The 23098-nt window shown below is 31.3% G+C and overlaps 2 protein-coding genes across 4 annotated transcripts; one reads left to right on the top strand and one right to left on the bottom strand.

The window, feature by feature from the left end:
- Positions 1 to 4148: 4148 nt before the first annotated feature.
- Positions 4149 to 7741, top strand: LOC8259299 (cytochrome b5 domain-containing protein RLF). 3 transcript variants are annotated; one of them, XM_015718386.3, is made up of 6 exons: positions 4150 to 4306; positions 5016 to 5131; positions 5284 to 5674; positions 6628 to 6762; positions 6939 to 6989; positions 7310 to 7741. In XM_015718386.3, the coding sequence occupies exons 2-6, from the start codon at positions 5099 to 5101 to the stop codon at positions 7384 to 7386; spliced, it is 687 nt and encodes a 228-aa protein (XP_015573872.1). In that variant the 5' UTR covers positions 4150 to 4306; positions 5016 to 5098; the 3' UTR covers positions 7387 to 7741. The 3 variants fall into 3 exon arrangements, with proteins under 3 accessions (XP_015573874.1, XP_015573872.1, XP_048231704.1); XM_048375747.1 differs by lacking the exon at positions 4150 to 4306 and adding an exon at positions 4345 to 4872; XM_015718388.3 differs by lacking the exon at positions 6628 to 6762 and having other exon boundaries at positions 4149 to 4306.
- On the bottom strand, positions 7701 to 9951 carry LOC8259300. The gene is made up of 3 exons (XM_002517751.4): positions 9635 to 9951; positions 8878 to 9375; positions 7701 to 8496 (listed from the first exon to the last, which is right to left on the bottom strand). Exons 1-3 carry the CDS (start codon positions 9711 to 9713, stop codon positions 7976 to 7978), a joined length of 1098 nt encoding a protein of 365 aa, XP_002517797.2. The 5' UTR covers positions 9714 to 9951; the 3' UTR covers positions 7701 to 7975.
- Positions 9952 to 23098: the final 13147 nt, after the last annotated feature.

The following is a 23098-nucleotide window of genomic DNA, read 5'->3' as shown; positions in this document are numbered from 1 at the left end:
TAAAGTAAAATAACATTATTAAATTATATACTTAAGAAATATAAATACTAGATCAATAAACAATATGAAATAATTAAACTTGGTTTTATATATTTAGAATGATTATTTTATTCAGTTTTATGAGATAATTTTAATTTTTCAAATTTATATGGATGTTATGAATAAAGCAATTGAGAAAATAATAAAAAATGCAAACTGTTAAGAAATATTAAATAGTATAAATAAGAGAATAAACATTTAATGAATAATTGTATCGTTATTAAAATTAATAAATAGTAGAAAAGTTGAAGATTATAATTTATTATTTATATTTTTCAGTATTATGTGTTTATACTATAATTCTAAATTTTATTATTTTTAATATTTAGTTATATAATTAATAAATATTTATAATAAGAAATTACAATCAAGTTATATAACAAAAACACATTATGCAGGCATTAATCTAGCTTGTATTGTAAAGCACTTTAGTCCTTCGTAAAAATAGAAATCACCCTTTTGATCAATTTTATAAACTTAATTGGCAATTAGGAAAGTGATTATTTAGTTTTATAATATAACAATGTGAGGGATGAAAAATATTGCTTTTAATAAAGCAAGAATGGAAGTGTATAAATTGATAAAATCTACAGAAATATTTACAATTATCCATGTTAAAAAACAAGATTTATATTATACTTTAGTTGTTAACTTTTTACTTATATAACTTCTTTCTTTCTAATTTATAAAATAATTTATATAAATTGAATTATCGAATTTTGAAATAATCAGAACTAAATATTTTTGAGATCAATCCTTTAAGAATATCGTAATTAACCTTAAGTAAATAAGAAGTATATTTATGCTTAATCAACATCTAATAAAGAAAAGCAATAAGTATAAATTTAATATAATTTATTAAATTTAGAAGATTGATAGAATAAGAAGTTTAGAAAATTATACATGGCAGTTAAGGTGAAGATGAAGTTTTTAGAAAAAAGAAATATAAAAGAATTGGGTAAAAGACCTCTCGTTTCTACTATTTGCAGGTGGTGCTTTTAAGCTATGATTTGGTTATGGCGTGTATTAACAGTGTTCTAGTTCCAAACCTTCCATTTTTCTCTAAACCTTACACAAACCCTCTTTTGTATTCATCTTCATCACCAAGTGATTTAATCTATTTTCTTACTCTCTTCTACTTCTTTGTTATGGTGGTATACTCGGTTAAAAATAGCTGAAAATCTCCCTTTCTTGGATGAAATTATTGAGATGACATAAATGCTTTAAGAGGAATCGGTTCCTAACTTAGAGTCCAGGTATGTGGACAAGGCATTGGCTGGAAAGATTATATCAGGGAAAAGCTTTAGTCCCTATGTGGTTAAGACGCTCTCAAGTCCTCGTGGCAACTATCTAAGGAGTTTAGGGTGGAAAGATCTGGAAGGTAGTGTTTGAAGGAAGACCATGGGATATTCAAAACCAACACATTAACATGCAGAAATGGACCCCTGATAAGGTGGTTAAGGAAGTTGATTTCTCAGTTTCCTTCTTTTGGATTCAAGTTCAAGACTTACCTCCCGACCAAATTAACGTTGCTAATGTTGCTAAAATTGGCAATCTCTTTAGTGGATTAATCGAAGATGATATAAGTGGGGAGGAGGAAGGTAGATGAAACCAAAAGTAAAAATTAAAAGTGAATATAGTTTGTGGATAAACCTCTTCCAAAGGGCTTTAAGAACATGAATGGTGATAAAGTGATCCAGTGTGCCTTCAGATATGAAAAAATGTCGGATATCTGCTATTATTGTAGGATATGTACATGAATAATCGTAGCACGTAGATGAATAGTCAGTTTGGAAGAATCAAAGTTGATAAAAGTCCTCATAGTCATATAGGCCATAAGCTATCAACTGGTAATCATGAAGCTGGGGACAAAGAAGGAAGGAAGGAAGATGAAGGAAGGAAGAGATTCTTAGATGTTGTTAGCTAGCCTAAAATGACTCTAGCTTGATAAATGAAACTTTTGAGTTGGAACTATCAAGGTTTAGAGAAATCCCTGACTTATGCTTCACTCATTTCTTGGATACGGTAATTTGTAATGGAAATAAAAAATAAGAAGTAGAAAGTTGAGAGTTTTGCATAGATGTGTTTTCCAGAATTTTGAGATCATTGATCCTATTGGTACTATAGGGGATTAGCTCTAGCATGGAAAGAAGCTGTGGAGATAAATATTATTATTTTTGCTTGATTTCTTCTTTTATTGTTCTATAGGTGATCCTTCTAAAAGATTGTGGGATTTGATCACCTGTTATGTTAGTAGTGATGATTCAATAAGAATTATTCAATTTCTTTATTTGGTTGTCTACTGTAACAAGATATCTATTAATTTTGTTCTTATTGGGGACTTTTATCTATTTGCCCCTTACTCTAGAAAGTTTAGTGCTGAGGAATGGCTTGTCTTAGGCTATTGGTAAAAGGATAGAAGAAAGTGGCCTTTCATAGAGATGCCCTCGCTGTTGTTCAAGTTGTCGAAGATTTTCATCAAACCCTATGGGGAAAGTTGCTAATTTTTGAAGATATTGCTATCATTAGCAAAAATTTGGAGATAATTTCTTTTGATCATATTCCTAGAGCTCTCAATGTCGATGCTGATTTAGTTGCTAAAAGTGTTATTTGGGTTCTTTATGACTTTATTTTCTTATTTATAATATTTGTATCTTCTGGTAAAACAGAAAAAATTTAAAAATTTAAGCAACTTAATTTACAATTATCTTTTAGGAGAAAAGGAATACTTACGATATGTATATGGTATACACCTTGTCAAGAAAGGCTTAATTCCAAAAAGAAAAGGGTTTTTAACCTTTTTACTAAATATGCTAAATTTTATTTGTACTGCGGATATCTGTTTTAAATCTATTATCAGTAACTAGTATTTTAATTTAATATCATAAGATATTGAGTTGGTACCAGAGCTAATTAACAATTTGAGATAAATAATAATAACATTGATGACTAAGCAATTTTAATAAAACATACTATTTTGTTTCATGTCTTCTATACAGTCTCATCTTTTTTTTTCAATTTAGACTGAAAATAAAGATTTGAATTTTTCGATTTCAAGATTACGACTAAAAGTAATAAATGAAAGGAGACAAAAGTATAGTAAGTTGGATAATACAAAACCATATGTGCCTGTTTAAATTATTTATTAATCAATAAATTAATAGAAAAAACTATAAAATTATATATAAGTTTAAATTCTATGTATCAAAATAAAAATTTTACGTATCAAAAATTAAACACATGTATCAAAAGAATTTTAAATTTTAAAAATTAATAATATATATATATATATATATATATATATATTTGAATTAAATATTATGATATATAAATAAAATGGATAAAAAAAATACAATTAATCAAGTTTGGAAAAAGATCCAAGAATAGGATTATTTCTATCAATTAAGGCAAACTCATATATTAATATATTTTTTATGAAAAGATGTCATGTCAAAATTTTCAGAAACTAAATTCTCTGAATTATTAAAGTTCTATACAAATATTTGAATTTGGATTTTAATTTTGATGAATTTTATACTAGTGGTTAAAAAAAGAAGACTGGAAAAGGCAAAGCAAAGGTTTCTTTAGGTAATGAAAGATTTAAAAAAGGAATAAGATTCATTTGGCCTTTGATTCTTGCAGTCAGGCTCAGTTCAGCTTTTTTTCTTTTTAATTTCAGATTAATTTAATTTAAATCTTATTTTTAACTCAAATCACCTCATTAAAAAAGGATGTGACTTACTTTTTCATAAAAGATAATGTATTATTAAGGAATAATAGATTAAAAACTTTGGATAATATTTAAAAAATAAAAATAAATATTTATCTAAATTCAATCTTAGTTATTAAGTTAATTACAGATTTTTTTTGTTATGATTTAAATTAAGGTTGAATTATTAAGAGAATGAATTATTTTATTTCATAATTCTTTAATTTCTTAAAAGAGAGCAACTCTTACATTCTTGATGTGAAATTTAATTTAAGCTAAAATAATAAAATTTTAAACACAGTCAGCTTAAGGATAAAAAAAAAGGTCAAATTAAACCTAACTATAAAGTTTAAGAGAAAAAATAAAATAAAGTTTGGAAGCCAAATTCGACCTTATTCTCAGCAAAAAGTTAAGCCAAAACAAAAAGTCTAAAACGGCAGCGTAGGCTCCATTATTCATTTCGTAGACCAACCTCTGCCAATCCAGTCGCTTAAAAAAATATATGATCAAACTGAGATTTTCGATTCTATTATAGCTTATTGCAGCTCAAGAGACCCAGTATGTATAAACCCAGATTACACTGCAAGCATTTTTCTTTGTTTTCGATTCTTTATTCATCAACTATTATGAATTGTTTTCTTTATGGTTTGATCTTGTTGATATTTTAATGTCTGTTATATTGCACATTATTTTTTGTGGGTCTTTCGTACTTTCAATAATAATGGTATTGGATTTGGAGAATTAGGTTGGTGATTGTTGTTATCAATTTGTTTGTTGGAATTTGAGCAGAAGAAGAGAAGGAAGATTAAAATTTTTACCTTTATGTTTTAATAGCTACTTATGTTTCTCTAATCATAAAAAATAAGAAATGAAATGCATCAATTCTAGTGAAGTAGTTTAGTTTAAGATGACTTCTGATGTCTTATTTTGTTATGAACATCATTGGGGTCATTATAATAACATAAAAATAATGTTTGAGATCTCATTTGCTTTTGAAGGTGGATGAAAGATTGAATTATATTTTCTTGTTGTCAAAGTGACAAGTTTCTAGTAAAGTAAGAACAAATGAGGCACAAAACTTGTGGAAGGATGGTATTAGCAATGGACAATAGGAGTAAAATTAGGTCTGTAGCTTGTTTCTAGAACTGCAATTATATGGTGTGATATTGATACTATTTTGGTAGATTCTAGTTCTTTTGGTGCTTTAGTTTCAGTTGTTCGAAGTATTCTGCTTATACTTGTCGAATTTGAAAAACATTCACTGCAGTTGTGGAAGCAGAAGAGTGACTTATAATTGTGTCACTTGAGGGGAAGTGTGCTTGAGCTAATTTGAATTGTATTTACTGAGACATGGACAATGACGATGATTTCACCTTTTGCCAGGCAAGTTGGATATTTACATTCCATAGAAAGAAGAGATAATTTGCTAACCTGCTTGCGTTCATTTTATTTACTTTATTTTCTTGAGAGAGTGTTTGTGGATGCTTTGTTTATATTATTATGTTGACTGAGAGGCTTTATGCTAACATAATCAGGTTGCTGCACCTAGTGCCCAAGTCGATCTCGAGCCAAATAACCTTTCTTCAGATATTCATGCTATGACTATGAAAGATGAGTGTTCAAATGGCATCAGTGACAGCCAAAGTAGCAGTATCCTCTGGAAAGATGGGTTGCCAAATAGTGCTAATTCCAAGGAAGAAACTGTTGGCTCTTTGTCTTTCAATGTCATTGATGCAGCATCTTTTAAAAGACCTAGTGATTTGTCTGGACAAGTAGCATCTCCAGATACTGGAACTAAAGTAACGAGTTTAAAAGAACAAAAGGCTTCTACTAAAAAGCCTGCACCTCGAGCCAAGGTTCCCTTTGAGAAAGGGTATAGCCAAATGGACTGGCTTAAGCTTACTAGAACCCATCCTGATCTTGCAGGTATCTAGTTACAGTGTTCTTGACGAAGTTTCTTCCATCATATAGTTTTCCTGTGTTTGTTTTGTTTATTTGTTGGATTCCCTGATATAAAATGTTGCTTCACTCCTAATTTGCAAATTTTACTGAGTTATTTTGTCTTATTGTCTTATTTTCCATTGCTGGAGCATTTACATTTCTAGGTTTGCTCAAAGGAAGTCTTGAACCTTAATCTTTAGCTTGTGCATGACTGGTAGAGATATAGTATGTTCTTATGCCTATGGCTAATCATATATTTCTTATGAAAGTTAATTGAGAAGCATACTTGCACTTTTATTGTCTTAATGCTGGTGAGGAGTATAATCATTGCTTTAGATGTTAGAATACTGATGGATGATAAACTTCTTTTTCTTTGATGCTGGGACATGAAGAAAATGACTGTTACTTTAAATTTATGTTGTGAATATCAAGCAAACATGAAGAAAATGACTGATATTTTAAATTTATGCTTTGAAATTCAATCAATGTGTGCCCGCTTCTGCGTCTAATTTTCCTAACATTAGGATGGTACGCGGTAGCGTGTAGCTCAACTAGCAGGAAGAATTTTAATATCTCAATTCATAACCTGTATCGTATTTAATTGCAGTGACTTTACTATAAATCTGTCAGATCCACAGTTTGGAGATCCCTCTTTTTAATTCTTACAAATATTTTAAATTGTATGGATATATAGATGTCTACATTTTAATTTTATTAGGTCTATGACTGATGATTCTGTATGGTTGTTTTTGTTTTCAAAAGATCCATTGCACATTATGGTTTTTATGAGAACAGGATTCCCTGCTTCCTCGTGTTTGAATTACATCTGTCGCATTGATTGACTAAATTAATAAGTAAGATTTGATTTATCTTATGTCATCCATATGGCAATTCTGGTACTAAATCAATTTTTGGTCTGACTAAAATTTATACACCAGGATTGAATGGACAGTCTAATAAGAGGCGTATTTCTATGAATGAAGTTAAACAACATAGAATAGAAGGCTCCATGTGGACTGTACTAAAAGGTCGCGTATATAATTTGTCTCCTTACATGAAGTTTCATCCGGGAGGTATGCACATGAGTTGATGCTGATACTTCTTTTCAGATATCTGGTAGAACAAACATTGCACTCTGCAATTACAATGGATGTAGGATTGGATTAATGCTCATTCTCTGCCTTCATCTTTTTGCTATGCATATGCTTAATGGTGTACAGGCAACCAAATGACAAATCCCTGTTTGCAGGTGTTGATATGCTGATGAAGGCTGTGGGAAAAGATTGTACTTCTCTATTTAGTATCCTTATCTAAATCTTACTTGTATTAGGTATTACTAGAAGTCAAAATTGAAGTTGTTTCCACTAATTACCTCAGTTCACAGCATATGAACAATCTTTCTTGTGTCATAGACTATATGCAGGTATAGATGTGCAAAGATTTTTTAATTATATTTTTTAAATATTTTAGGAGGTAATTTTAATTATATTTTTTAATTAGATGCAAACAGAAAGTTGTCATCTTTGTCCTACCAGCAAAATCATTCCTTCTAAGGGAATATGCATCCATACTTCAAGATTTTGCTTTTAAGATTTATATAAATCCTTAACCTCATTTCAGACAAATATCATGCATGGGTGAATGAGGAATTTTTGCTGGAGAAGTGTCTCGTTGGTATTCTGGATGATGGTCAATGAAGACAGTTCTTTTCTCTCATTTTTTCATACTAAAGACGACTGGCCTCCATCATTTGCCTTTTTATTGTGGGAAGTTTATCATGGTAGTGATACCTTTTCTGTCCTGCCCTTTACCTCTTCTTTTCATGTAGGGGGCCGATAACATTATAAGATCGGGCTAATGTCATTTCTTCATGCATTTACTTTGTATGCAGTTCAAAAACAAAACCAATGTATTTACTGTTGTACAAGATATTCATATACAGAGTTGGACACTGCAGAATTTTATTCTACTGTGAAGGGTAAGATGCTAGTGGACTGTAGTAGAAGCAATGTTACTCAAAAACTTTTAATTTATTGCTCGAGTTTGTTGTAATGTCTAGATAATACATACTTGATTATATAATGCTTTTACCATTACATATAAGAGAAAATCACATGATCTTCCCTTTCTCTTAGCTAAAAAGATCTTGTCCTACCATGTGAAGCCAATACTAAAGCTTGGGCGTCGACCGTCAAATTTACAAAATGTTCGGTTCAAACAAACATTGCAATCCTTTATAAGAAAACTGAAACGCTTAGTAATTTGCAAAGTGACTGAATCCGACATCTATGCAGTAGGGAAAACCCTAACTTGATCAAGTACAGGACCGCAAAGTGATCCAAAATCATCAATTCTAGTATGGTAGTATGAGCTGTAGAATGTGATTCTTGTTCTGGCTGAAACGGCTTTGAAATTGAAGCTCACTGTCTTAAACTTACCCTTCCCTTGAGACTCGAATGGGACCTTAAAGGTGTCCTTGGCGGCGAATGCCTCGACCATCATTGACCCATGGCAACCATTCTTTGCATCTCCAACACTGAATGTGAGATCATAGACTTTGTTAGGAATTGTTCTGAGGATTTGGGCAATGGCGCTTTCCCTGCCTGCAACAAGCTCAACAGCAGCAAGTCCAAACGGAACATTGAAGTGCTTTGAGTCGATGAACTTCACAGCTTTAAGTGATTCAATGATCCAGCCAGGAAGTGGAGATGTGAGATCTTCTTGCCTTGGAGGAAGGAGGACACCATTGGAAGTGTTTACCAAGCGATGAGGACCCTCCTCAAAACCAGGGTTCTTTACCAAGTTATCTACAAAAGATCATATAGGATACAGAAATCAGACTCGTACAGAAGCTCATGATAGCAAAGTGTATTTTAGAGCATACAGTTTAACCATTAAAACCATCAACCAGGTGATAGTGAACTAAAGCCATAACCCACATAACAAATCAAAGCCTACCCTTGAATCATGAGTCACCGAAATAAAACCACATCTAATTTCAAACAACTTTGAGTGGATGACAATTACACCTCCATTGTTAGATTCATGTGGATCCCATGACCAGAACCACAAATCACATAAATTTCTTGTACATTAGCAGAACTCTAACTTGAGCTAAGCAAAATTAATGGCTAAAAATGACCCAATGTGGTAGATCCACAGGCATATAATGGGTTGGTACACATTACCTCTTGTGGGCCTTGGTGGAAAAAGCTCCTTAATAGCAACAGCATCGACGAGAGGTCCACAAGCAGGGTCCTCTTGAACACCAGGATTGTGAAATGTCACTTTAACAACATTAGATTTGGCAATAAACCCCCAAGCATAAGTATCACCACCATTACTACTGTAAAGTGTCTGCAGAGGAAGGTCCCCAGAAAGAGGAGGAACAGACACTCTTAGCACCTCATCTTGAGCACAAGTTCTTGATGCACCAAATGTAAGGGCATAAAGAGAGCCTGCTTTTACTGCTAATGTTTGAGAAATTGAGGCCTCATTGCCTAACCTAACAGCATGTACACCATGAGCAACTGCAAAATACATGCCACCAGGTTGTGGGCCAGCAGATATGTACTCCACTAAACCATTTGTTTCCCAGCCAGGTAATGCATTTTTCCCTTTCAGTACTGTCTTGTTTATGTCACTTGGTTTTGGTTTCTGCTCAAAGTTGCCATTCTTCAGGAATCCTAAAGAAGAAGCAGAGAAAGTTAGATCAGAAATGAGATGAACAGTCTTTATAGTAAAAAATAGCAATATTTTGCATAAAAGGTAAGATCTTTCATCAAAATCTCTGTAGTGAAAAAGGACTAACCAACAACTAGATCAGCTGGTGGACTATAAACTCAAGAGAGATTTGCATTTGTATGATAAAACAAAAGAACAAAAACCCAACTCGAAAGAAACATAAAAACTAAAGGACTAAACATGTAGATGTGAGAGCATTACCTTCCATATAAGTAGCAGCTAAACCAGACCCATTAAAGAGCAAGAAGAAAGCAAGCAAGAGAGAGAACCAAACTGTCATTTTGGTGGAGAGAGAGAGGAAGGGGAGTGTTTAGGTATATGGGCAAGAGAAAGAGCAAGAAAGGGTTAGTATATATAGTGAGAAAAGGACAAATAAAGTGAAATAAGTGGGAATGGGCTCTTTGCTCTGTTTATAAAGAGAAAACAGAGAAGATTAGCAGAAATCACGTTCAAGAGCTTCTCTGATTGATTTGTCTCTGCTTTCTAAGAACCGACACCTTTCTCCATTCTCCACATTTCATGGCAGGATCACACTTGTGCAATTTTAACACTCTTTTGATTTTATTTAATTACATATTTCTAGGAAAAATCTAAAGAAAAAAAATCATCTAATGAGATTAGCCGAGTACTTTTATGCGTTATTTATATATATATTTTCAACTTCTTTTTTTTCTTAATAATTTTCATAATAAAAATTCAAATTCTTATAAAAAATTTTAAAAAATGATTCCAGTATCAATCGAGACGTATTGGTTAATAAAACCACAAATTTTTAGCTTAGCAGTAATATTTCTGAAATGTAAATTTGATTTTAAATTTTGTCGGAGCTATGAGCATAATTGTGGTAGAGGCTATAGCTATACATACTTTTAAATGTTCTATTATTGTTAATTTGGTTTTTCCCATTCTGGAAAGAGTGTCCTTCAGATTGGGATTGCCTTTTTATTTTTATTTTTACCATTGAATAAAAAAAAAAAAGGACAAATTGCTGGGCTTTTGAATTGGATTTGTATCTCATCTGTTGCTTCATATCTAATAATTGAAATTAATGTGACTTGATTATTTTAATTAATATGTGTCAGATTATGTTTTGTGAAATAAACTATGGTAATCCTCATGCTTCATGCTATACAATAATATTTTTATTTATTTATATTTCTAAAAATTTGCATTAATGTTTCGTAAGTTGCATTTATGAATAGTACTTTTTTAAAATATTTTTATAAGCACGTATGCTTGTTATTTTATTAGAATGCCATACATAGAGACTAGAGACCCTTTGCCCTCCCTATGAACTACTGTGAACTTCCTAGCTATTGCAATTTACAGCATTGTTTTTATTTTTTTATTTTTTTGCCATTTGATTTTTTTATTTTTCTTTTCTTTAAAAAAAAAAAACAAAATAAAATCTTAGAAAGTTGAATTGATCGGTATTGAAATTAAATAATGAATCTGTATTTTGTTTCCTTTTTATACTATGAAGTTGTTAAATGAGAATATGTATTGAAGTGTATATGATTCATGTTTGAAATATTGTCAAATTTCTCTAAGTTTACTGACCTCATAGTTTTCCCTTTTAGATTCACTTGACGCTGTTAGGTTATAATAATAAAAAATAAAAAATTAACTAACCCTTTTAAAACTATGAATAGAGAAGAAAGTGAATATTAATTAATTATTTTAATTAGATATTCAAATTAGTTTGTATTAAACATAAAATTTTAACAATATTAATTTTGAACGAGCGTGATACATAGTAATAAATTTAAAGATAGTAAATTATCAATTTAGTCCTTTTAATTAGTTTATTAAAACTAAAGAGAGTTTCGATATATAATGAAATAAATACAAATACCGACTTATGTATTAAATCAAATATTATAGAATAAATAGTATTTAGCCCAAAAAAAAAAAGAATAATGTATGAGAAAAAAATTAAGTTGAAAATTTTTTAATGTTTATAAATAAAACTATCAATTATATTATTTCGTAATTGTCATAATTATAATGTTATAAGATAGCTTTTTCTATATAATTTATACAGCCAAAAAGAAAAAGGAAAAAGAGAGTAAAACTTAGTACTGATGAATATCTTTACTTTACTCTTGAAATTTACAAAATTGGATCATTCATGTCATTTCTAGAAATTTGTAATAAATTCATATGTCAGAGCGAAAATTAAGGAGCCTTAATCTCCCACATGACTGATGCAACAACTTAGAGTGCAACTGCAAACACAATTCTTCTTTCAATAAGCCCCAATATTCTCGGAAAAATAGGCACAGCTTTTCTTGAATTGGAAACAACACTTGCTTAATTCACATCTCTTGACCAATTATAATATTAACTATAATTTCTTTCTTTTCTCATTATCTTGTTACAAATTACTTATCAAATATTTGCCTATTCTAGTAATATAAAAACTAAAAGTTCAACAAATTACTATGTAGTTTGGTGTTTTTGTATTTGACTGATAGATATATATATATATTATTTTATATAAAAAAATTTAATGTTTTCTTTTCTTATGTTTTAAATACACATTATATTTTGTTCTAATTTATATATATATATATATATATATATATATATATGTGTGTGTGTATTTTCTAAATAATTTATTATGCAGTTTGTGATCATAAAAAATTATTAGAGCATGTAATTTTAAATTTTAATTAAAATTAAAAATATATTTTAAAAATAATTTTATATAATTGTGAACTTCATGATACATAGCTAGATGTCATATTATATATGAATTTATATATTAGCAATGTTTCAATCTATATTGATATAAGGTTATATATAAATAAATTATACGATTGTTTGACACTGAAATACTAAAAATAAAAAGAAACATAAAATATTTTTTTAATACCGAAAAATATCTCTATCTTCCAATGTAAAAGTGCCAGATTTTTCCTTTTCAGCTTTACCCTAATAATAAAGCGCCAAAGTCCTTGCATACTCTTAAAAGAAGAAAACCTAACTAAATCAGAAGTTCTATTTAGACCATTAGAATAATTGTCCAATCTTTGGGACCATTACCAAACAATGGATAAGCACCATGTGTTTCCATCTTGTACAACATCATCCATCCTCGAGGAAATGAGACACCTAATTACAATTTGTGCACGTTAGTGGACCCTTCTAGCCAAAGTATTATGTAACCCACATGCACTTGCTGGTGAGAAGCATCATCCTATATACAAACACACCTCTCAAAAATCTAATTGAATTTCTTGCTAAAACTGAAATATGGTCTCAAGCCCTTGATTTTCTAAAACCAAGATCTGATAATTGCAGCAATAGGCCAAAAATATAAGCTGTATAGATCATCAGGACCCACTCTCCATGTGATTATGATCTACTCTTCTTCCCTATTTCCTATCTTCAACTTCTAGTGCTTCTAATAGGCTAAAGGGTCATTTTGACCTCTAAACTATCATCTAAGGTTCAATTTTCTCTAAAGTTAATTTTGTTAATCAATTTGTACCTTTTCTTTTATCCAGTTAACCTCAGTTTGTTCATAATCAGTGTTCGGATTAAAGTGGAGTTTTACTGAAATTAAGATTATGAAATTTTATTGAAAGTATATGTATATATATTTTGGATAGAGTTCAAATAATTCAATAGAAATACAAAAATTAAAAATAAAAAGTCAGAAAAAAATATATGATACTGTTAATTTTATTTTATTAATATATTAATTCATATGTTTATTACTATTATAATATTTAATCAGTAGAATAATTTACTATTTATTATTATATTATATATTACTTTCTTAAATTATTTATATTTTAATTTTTATAATAATAATTTGCGTGTGTAACGCACGTGACTAGCGTATAAATATAATCAATATCTACAATAACCAATTTTTATGAAATAGTTGTTAGTAGTTGAAAAAAGCGTTTTTAATTTAATATATAGATTTTTTAATTCTTTGTAAATATCTATTTTAAAAAAAAATATTAACTCATCTGGATTCCTTTAGAAATAGTTTTTACATTTCCAAATAGAAAATTTGTTTTTGAAAAAAAAGTATTTTAATTTAATATATAATGATTTTATCTTTCTTTTTTTTATATTATCTTTGTTAAACTCACTCTTAAAAGAATATTAGTTTATCTGCAACGTTTAAGAGAGAGCTTTTGAATTTCGGAAAAGAAAATTTGTTTTGAAAAAACTCTTTTGCCACCACAACAATTCTAAACGGGGTTTTAACGGTCTCTAGCTTTGAATAAAACCTATTTAACCACTCAAAGTTTGAATTTGTTGGTCATAGCTGTTCTAATATTGACATGAAACCAGCTCATCTCCATATCCCACAATTGGCTCTTAGATTTCATTAGGTATATTGGACAAATTTGACTACCAAATCTAATAATTTGATTCACGTAATGTAAATATCATATGAACTATGGGATTATAATGATTTGAAAAGTGAGTATCCATGTGCAAATGGGTCCAGATGTCTGACCCCTTTTGAGGTGGTTAGAATTTAGTTGATGGGTGATTAAAAGAGTTAGAAAAAGGTAAAGATACATGTAAGGGCCCAAAATAATAAGGCAACTTTGACTTTGGTTTCATTTTTATGAAATTGATGGTTTTATTATTTGAATACTCTCAATACGGAGTGTTTTTAAAAAATTTAAATGAGAAGAAGTATATGGTTTAAAAAATTAAGATAAAAATATTTCTATTATTAAAAATACTAATTTTAAAAATTCAATTATATTTATTTCAGTCAATTATCATTATTATTTAAAATATATTCTATTATTTGTTTTAGGTCATCCATTAAATTCATAATAGAACTTCTATAAAAAAAAGAATATAATGATTGAATTGTTTATAGTTAAATAATACACGGTCAAAAAATGATAGAAGTTTATCATTTTATTTTCGATAAGAGAATAAAATAATTGAAGTGTCTTTTTGGATGTTGTTTTTTAATAAATCTTCGAATAATTGATTATGACTCAAGATGTTGGAAGAGAGAGGTCATTCAACGCATTTTTCTTCATTTTGAGGTATATAGGCAATTCTCAATACCCCTAATACCATTTTCGAATACAGTTCCAAGATTTATCTTCTGTGAAATTGCTATGCTTAGCAAACCAACCATATGCCGACTTTAAAGTATATACCCCATTCTTCAAGTAACGCTAGAAAATGTTGTCTTCACCATCATTTACACTGAAAACTTTAATGGCTGTAATCATAAGAAGAGCTCTTTGAGGCAATAGAGTTTAGAATAGAGGCTAATTGCAAGAACCATCTTCTAAAGTCATATCCCACACAAAGAAATTTATCCTATCCAAAGGGACATCATGAAAGCTCAATGATATCGTAGGCTTCTAAACAATCATCGAGATATTAAACCAGAAGTGAGTCCTTTTACTATTACCCGAATCCCATTGAATGCACTTAGAAATAACTTCCCAGTTCTTGACAATGGCTTTCCACATATGTGATCCCTATCTCATTAAAATTTGAGGAGGAACAAATCTAACATTCACATTATACTTTGCTTTCAAAACCTGAACCCAAAGATCAGTCAGTTGTGTTAGGAATCCCCATCCAATCTTCACCAGTAAGGCTTTATTCATGGCTTCCATCTCCTTTATACCATGGCTACCACACAATTTAGGCTGACGAACCCTCTTCCATTACACCAAGCTAACTCATCTAGTTTTATTACTTGAGCCCTAGATGAACTTCCTGCAAAATGTTTTCAGTCTCTAAGCATAGACTTGATGGAAGCCGTGTTGTTTACATGGCATATATTAGTATTGCAACTAGGATCGATTGTGTGAGAGTTAATCGACCAGCTAAAGACAAGCTAGCAATGTTCCAACCCGATAGATGATGCTGAACTTTATCAAGAATTGATCTATAAGTTCTCTTGGACACCCTTGTGTGCAAAATTAGCATGCCTAAATAGGTGCTTAAGTTCTTCATGACACTAAAGTTTAGAGCTTCTCCCATCCTTCTTTAATCAACATTTGACACATTCTTTGAAAAGAAAACTTGAGTTCTAGTGTTACTTTCTAACCCAAACATGCACAAAAATCCTCAAGTACACCCTTAACTACCCTTACTTGGTCCATGGCAGTCTTTGAGATGAGCAAAATATCATCTACCAAAAATAGATGGGTAATAGGAGGAAAGTCTTTCAATGCATAACACAAACAAATAGAGTGAAAAAGGGTCAACTTGTTGGATACCTCTTATAGGATAGAATTCTCTAGTGAATTCTCTATCTCCATTCCATAAAACCCATATAGAAGGAGAGCATACACATCATATAATCACATCAAGTAACTCACTAGGCAGCCTAACATCAATTAAAGTATCATGTATAAATCCCTAATTAAGACAATCATACGCCTTCTCCAAATACACCTTAATAATCATATAACCTTTCTTCCTCTCATAATCTTATGGAGTGGACAACTTCCTGAGTGCAATAATAATATTAGTAGTAATGTGACAACCTGACACAAAGCCGGTTGATTAGGCCTAATAATTTCTAAAATAATACCTTTTAGCTTATTCACTATCGTCTTTACGATCAACTTATATAATACTGTACACAAGCTTATTTACCTAAACATCTAAAGCTGTATATGATTTTCTTTTCTCAGAATTAGCACTATTAACATCTTATTAGTTAGCATTGCACGGGACTTCAGCACCTCTGAAAACATCATAAATCCATCAGAACACTGATCCACCCGCAACTTCCTATTAGCTTTGAGAGAAAATTGCATGCAAACTATCAACTCTAGGGGCTTTATAAAGTCCAGTTTTAAATAAGGCTTTTTAGATCTTTATACCATTAACTGGAGCCATAAGCATTTGGGAATTATAATAAGACAGCATAGGAACATACCATTAATAGGGTAAGAAGGAAGGATAGTATAATTCTTAGTATATAATTTAGAAAAGAAAAGGACAACTTATTCTTTCATATCAACATGATCAGTTAACCATTCTCCTTCATCATTCTTCAAAATTCAAATTCTATTCATTTTACTTCTTTGAATTATCTTTTGTAAAAGTAAGATGTATTTTGGTCACCCCACTACACCCATTCACCTCTTGCCTTTTGATACCACAAAAGCTCCTCATAATTCATAAACTCCTCAAGTTCTTATCGACGATTATGTTCCAAAATCAATAAGTTTCGGGTCCTATGATTCTCAAGAGCATGTTGCAAACTAGCTAAACTTATGAAGAAATATTTCTTTCTCAAAAATATATTTCCGAAGATTTCCTTATTCTACACTTTTGCTTCGTTTATAAAATCATCAACAGTTGCATAGTATCCAAGATCATGTTTCTAATTCATCTTTACAAATTCACCAAAGTTACTATTCATTAACCAGGCTATAGCAAAGCGAAAAGGTGTGTTACTCTAACTACCAGAATTTTTCATGCCAAATCGGACTAATACATGTCTATGATCTGACTGAATTTTGGGAAGGTGAGTGATATAAGAATTAGGACGCATATTAAACCAAAGCTTATTTCATATTGCATGATCAATCCTTTCCATGATCCTGCCCCTGTCTAATGTAAATTTTGGTCCTTTGAAGCCCAAATCATGCATCATATTGTTATCAACCCATGACCTGAAAAGTCTATAAACTCCTGATCGATTTTGAGAGCCTTCCTGCTTCTTCAAACTACAAAGGAGAGTGTTAAAGTCTCTACCCATGAGCCAGACACCTCTAGTACTCATAGCAATGCGAGTAAGCTCTTTCCAAAGCACTCCATGCAAACTTGGAATTGGACTTACATAGACAACAATGAAGAAAGTTTGTTGATTGTAAGAGTTTATTATCTGCATATGCATGAAATGCTTGCGGCTGTGTAACAAAATGATATAATACCCTCCTTCTAAAGAGTCCAAACTCTACCTAAAATTCCTATGGCTTCTTTCTGTAAGAGTACTTAAAACCACTTCCACTAATAAACTTATATGCCCTCAACCTACTAATTCTCGGCTCCAAGAGAATAAATATGTCAAGACTATAATTGGTAGCAATACTAAGAAAAGTGTGCCTAAATTCAAAGGAGGCAGCCACTTGGCAGTTCCAAATGATTATTTTTAAAACCATAAAATATTAGAAAATAAGAGAGAACCCACAAAATTAATAACTTATACATCTTCATCATTTAACATGTCATCAACTTCTTTATCATCTTTTATACCTTCAGTATCTCCATTCCACTCAAATTCCTTATTATCACTATCTCCTCCAAACTTAGATTGTACAATGCCTAACAATTTTCTGGTATTTATTTCGACAGCCACCCACACTAGAGATTTTATGATTTTATAAAGGTGTTTTTCAAGATAATAAATTTTTTTATTAATAATGATTATAAGTAAATAAATAAGTAAATCTTTCAAAGTAAGTTGTGTTAGCTTAGGGCTCTCTTGATGACAAGCTTAGTTGCTATGAGAATGAATCTATGGCATAACATGCTCCATTTTGGACTGTAGAGGAACAAAGAAGACTTTCTAGATTCCAGTCGAGGAGGAATTCTGTTTCGGGATGACACGACTTTAATACTCAAATGGTCTTGTATCAGTTATCGCAACCAAATGGATGATATGATGTGGATGTTAAGAATATTCAGTACGTGTAAGGACACGCCATTAGGAAAGAAGTTGGCGAATGGAATTTGGCAGGACCAGAGTTGGTTCAGATCATTTTAGAGAAGATTTCTTTTTTCCACAAGCGGCTGAAGACAACTTTCAGTAGGCAGAGGAGTTATGTGGACCCGAAGTGGGAGCATGTGGAGATCAGTATTGGAGAGTATATATTCCTAAGGCGTCTCATATGCAAGAAGTGATGCGGTTTGGTAAGAAAGCAAGTTAGCCCCTATTGTGGAACCCCTTAGAATTATCAGTAGGATTAGTGAGGTGGCATACAAGTTGGATTGTCGCCGAATCTTCTCATAGGTCAATCCAATATTTCATATATATGTGTTGAGGAAGTATATTTTCGATCCTTCGCACGTGTTGCAACCTTGGTATATGGAAGTAAGTAAAGATTTGACTTACGAGGAACAACCAGTCATGATCGTGGATTCTCAAGTTCTCCAACTTTGCTCTAGAGTTTTATCGATGGTTAAGGCCTTGTGGCTGAATTATTCTATCGAGAAAGGTACCCGGGAAGCCAAGTTGGAGATGAGAGGTTCTTACTCTCATTAGTTTCAGTCTTAGTGTGAGCCTTTTTCTTTTAAAATTCAAGGATGAATTTTCTTAAGGGGGACTAACAAGTAACCAACGGCTTTTGCGCAAGTTGCTTAATCCGTTTCTTATTTGAGCCCAAGCCTACATTTGCTTAGTAAGTAAGCTTGAGCTGCGCGAAAGGTTGCTTTTAAAATTATGTAATACAAGGCGTGTTAGCCTATCTATAGTAAGGGGCCTTTGCTTAATGGGCTTGAATGCTTACCTTATTATTATGAAACGGGAAAAAGGGAAACCAATATAGAGGGTGCTTCCACTAGCGGTGGGCGGGCGAAGGGTCCAAAGGACACGTAGCCGGGGGCGAGTCACAAAAATCCAATAATTCTATTTTCCTTCTTGTTCATCAATCGAGAATCAAGAGAAACTGGGCACTATGGTAAGACATGAAAACACTCGATCAAATTTCAACCTCGATATATGGAATCATCTTGTGCCATATGTACTGAGATTATTTGAGAGACATGGTCCAAGCCCGGTAAAGAAATGAAGATTTTTCAAAGATTCTGTCCGTGAGACCAATGGTATAAGCCCGCCTTCCTGACTACAGGAAGAATGTAATACCCGAAATTTTCTTTTTAATAAAAATAATAATATTTGTAATAACTAATAACAAGTTTTTATTTAATTAATTTAGTTTTATTTTGAGTAATTGAATTTGGATGATTTAAAATAGAATTTCAATGCTAGATAAAAATAAAGGGATTTATTTTCTATATCTAATTTTTTGATTTTCAAAAAAAATAAATAAATAAAGTGAATTTCTTAAGGGATAAATTATATTTTCATATATATATATATATATATATATATATATATATATATATATATATATATATAGGTTACACAAATTTTTTCAATATGAGTATATGAATTAAATATTATATTTGAAAGTTATAAAAGAAATATTATATAATATTTTTATAAAATAATTTATTTAGGGAATGACGAATTTTAATTAGTAAGTGGTTTTGGACTAAACTGAAAAGATAGTCAACCTTTTGATTATTTAAGTTAATTAAAGATTAGAATTAATTTGGTAACTAGTTATGAGATAAGGGCTGAAAGTATAATTTCTTTAATATGGGGTTTAAATGAGAATTTTCATGGTTGGTATTTTTGTAATTAAATATGTCGGTAAGGGCATTTTAGTAATTTCACCATCAAAAGTGGGGGTTATTAAGTAATTCTATATTTTTAAAATTGTAATTTGGCCCATATTAAGTAGTTAGGAGCTTAATTGAAATGCTATAGAAAAGTTGGAGGGTTAAATGAGAATTTTGCAGGGGGATTGTCAGTAATTAAAAAGAATAAGGGACTAAATGGTTATTAAGCAAAAAACCAAATGGCGATAAGGAAAAGAAAATAAAAAAAGAGATTGGGGAAGAAGAAGAGGGAGAAGGAGAAGCTTCGTCAGCTTCAATGGCAAATGGTGAAGGAAGCCCATCCGAGTGTGATGGCGACGGCTGAAGGCAGATGAGTCTAGACCTAGGGTTATTTCTTAAATATTTTACTTTTATTGATTGAATTTGTTCTCGTGAATAGATAATCTAATATTTCAACTCGCTCCACCTGAGGCTTAGGAGCAGAGCAAGGAGGTCGTCTGAACTGTGAGTTAAAGTCATATATTTAATATATATGTGTCTTGCAAAGATCTTAAATAGTAATTATGATTAATTGATTTATAGATTTGAATTATTCATTTATTTACTATTCATATATCATTTTCGACATCATTAATATTATGTTTGCATGTTGAATCGGAATGAGGCGGCAGTAGAACTTGCCACCTGATAGGTTGCATCAGGACTACATGCGCACTGGTATAAATCTGAGACAGGTAGTAAAAGAATAAATTTAGGACTTGCATTGGTCGAGTTCAACTCTCTGGGCTCCATAGAGTGTGTTTGCCGGAGTAAAGGTCTCTAGTCGAGCGTTGCTCTTTAGGCGTTGGCTTTATTGGAAATCAAGCGATCAGATTGGATTTAAAAACCCTGGTCGAGCTCCGCTCTCTGGAGCCAGCCTTGTTGGAGTGAGAGAGCTGAAAGGCTAAGGCTGTTAATGTTGGGGTTAGGGTTTTACTGAGATACTTGTCCCGTAGCATGCAAAACATATTTTATTGAATCATGGCATGACACGTGTTTTTACATGACCTAATATTTTATTGATTAAAAAATATTTTATTGAAGTGGTTGTATTCATTTATAGATATAAGTTTTTAACTCACTCTTAAGACTGATAGTCTCAAATTTAACTGCCTTTCAAGTATTTGTTAGTTTCCTACAGTTCTTTTCCTCTAGCAGCCCAACTCATTTATCTTCGAGTTTAATGTAATTGATTTTATTGGTATGTTTGACTTTTAAGATTTTAGATTCTCCGGAGTAGAAATTTCAGACTTATCATTTTGTAATTGCATGTAAATTCAGGTTTTGCCTAATTATGCTGGTAGACCGAATTAAATATGTAGTATATGACGATTTAAAGCTAGTTATGGAATAGTGTTAATGGACCGAATCTGGATTATACCTTGATTGAGTTAGTGAATTGTCAGGCTTACTACGGAATTTAATGGGCTTAAGCCTACCCTTTTCCTAGTGCTGGTCACGGGCCCACAGATCAGGTCGTGACATATGTCTTTTTTTAGAATCCTAAAATAACTATGAGTGGACCACATTGCTGCCATTTATAGGTGAGTTTATAGCTTACATCTTGTGTTTATTATAATGTTAGTGTTTGGATTTTTCTGAGGTTGAGTAACATTTAGTTATTTAAATAAATATTATAATATTAAGATTGCTGCCTGGGTTGCCATATGTAATTATGTAATATGTTGCTTGTTTACGTATTATGTGTCTTTTGTTTAATTTATTAATTTGTGTTATTATCTTAATATTAGATATTTGCTTAGGATTTTGTGGTGTTTTTGTGTTACGAAATGGGCGACATATATTTTAGGTCTTTTGTTTCAATATGGAGGGCAATTTGTTAGGGATGGTTCAAGTAGTAGTTATGTGGACGATCCTAATTAACTTCATATCTTATATTGAAGAAGACCTAGATTAAAATAGTATTGACGGGTTATACTATTTGAAAGGATATCTTAATAGGTTCATCCTAATACAAGATAATTTTTATGTATTAGAAATAGCTGGTGCACTTAAAGATGAAGATATTTTAGAATTCTATATTGATCATGGAAATTTGGAAGAGGAGGTGAATGTGAAAGGGTCACAAAAATCATTTGTTAACAATACAAATATAGTTTGTGTACTTGATGAGGGTGAGTCGAGTGAGGATAGTGATGAACTTGTTAACAGTTGAAGAAGATGATGAGGTGCAGCTTGCTTGGAAAAATGTAAGAGAATTTAGGAAGAAAAATACATTTAGAAAGAAAAATGAGAAAAAAATAACAAAGGGGGTGAGATTGGGGTTGGAAGAATTGACCAAGATAATAATATAGGAGAAGAAGATGCTGCTTCAGTAGAGTAAGATGATGATATTTACAATTATGTGTCTGATGAGTATGAAGATAGTACAAAGAGTGTTTACTATGACAATGATGATATTGGTAGCTAGCACAATAAGGAAGATGAGTGTGGGGAGCATAAACTAAAGAGGAATAGTAGTAGGGTAAGGTATGCCCTTATTACACATATATTTGTATTTTGTTTGGAAATAATATTTAAGAATGCTGAGGAGTGTGAGGATGCATTGGCCAAATATGCAATTTTAAAGGGCAAAGGGTTGCACTTAGTGAAAAATGACAAAGTGAGGATTAGGGCACAGTGTTATAAAAACTGCCCATGGGTATTTTTAGCTTCTAAGAAAAGTAGTGATGGCACGATCACTGTCAAAATTTACCTTCCATATCATAAATGCCCTAAAGTTAACAAGAACCCGATGGCCAATAATACCTACCCAACCAAACACCTCAAAGAAAGATTAATGGCTATGCCATACATAAAGCAAAAGGATTTTAAAGAGCTTTATAAGATTGAGTTAAAGTTTAAACTGAGTTTAAGCTTATGCATAAATATTAAGAAATAAAATTCTTGAAGGACTTGATGGGAACTTATAAGGAAGAGTACAACATATTATATGATTATGTATAAGAGTTTATCACTAGTAATCCTGGAACCACATATGTGGTGAAAGCATATAGGGATGAGAGATGGGACATTAACTATTTTATGAACATTTATGTGTGTTTCAATGCTTGTAAAAAAGGTTGTTTTGTTGGGTATAAGAGTATTTTTTGGTTGAATGTTGTTGCCTCAAAAGAGTTTGCAAAGGTCAACTCTTGTGTACAATTGGAAGGGATGGGAACAACTAAATGTTCTCAGTGGCATGGACAGTTGTGTTTGAAGAGAACAAGAAGAACTGGGGCTGGT

This window comes from Ricinus communis, chromosome 6, assembly GCF_019578655.1.
Source record: "Ricinus communis isolate WT05 ecotype wild-type chromosome 6, ASM1957865v1, whole genome shotgun sequence".
NCBI lineage: Eukaryota > Viridiplantae > Streptophyta > Magnoliopsida > Malpighiales > Euphorbiaceae > Ricinus > Ricinus communis.
Note: the sequence above shows the minus strand (reverse complement) of the source record. Positions and strands in the feature narration are given on the sequence as shown.

Excerpts from the sequence above, each read along its gene's own strand:
- LOC8259299 (XM_015718386.3), top strand. The coding sequence starts at position 5,099 with ATGGACAATGACGATGATTTCACCTTTTGCCAG. Across the intron at positions 5,132-5,283 it reads ATGATTTCACCTTTTGCCAG|GTTGCTGCACCTAGTGCCCA; the intron begins GCAAGTTGGATA and ends TAACATAATCAG. Across the intron at positions 6,763-6,938 it reads CATGAAGTTTCATCCGGGAG|GTGTTGATATGCTGATGAAG; the intron begins GTATGCACATGA and ends CCCTGTTTGCAG.
- LOC8259300 (XM_002517751.4), bottom strand. The coding sequence starts at position 9,713 with ATGACAGTTTGGTTCTCTCTCTTGCTTGCTTTCTTCTTGCTCTTTAAT. Across the intron at positions 9,376-9,634 it reads AGCTGCTACTTATATGGAAG|GATTCCTGAAGAATGGCAAC; the intron begins GTAATGCTCTCA and ends CTTCTTCTTTAG. Across the intron at positions 8,497-8,877 it reads TCCACCAAGGCCCACAAGAG|ATAACTTGGTAAAGAACCCT; the intron begins GTAATGTGTACC and ends GATCTTTTGTAG.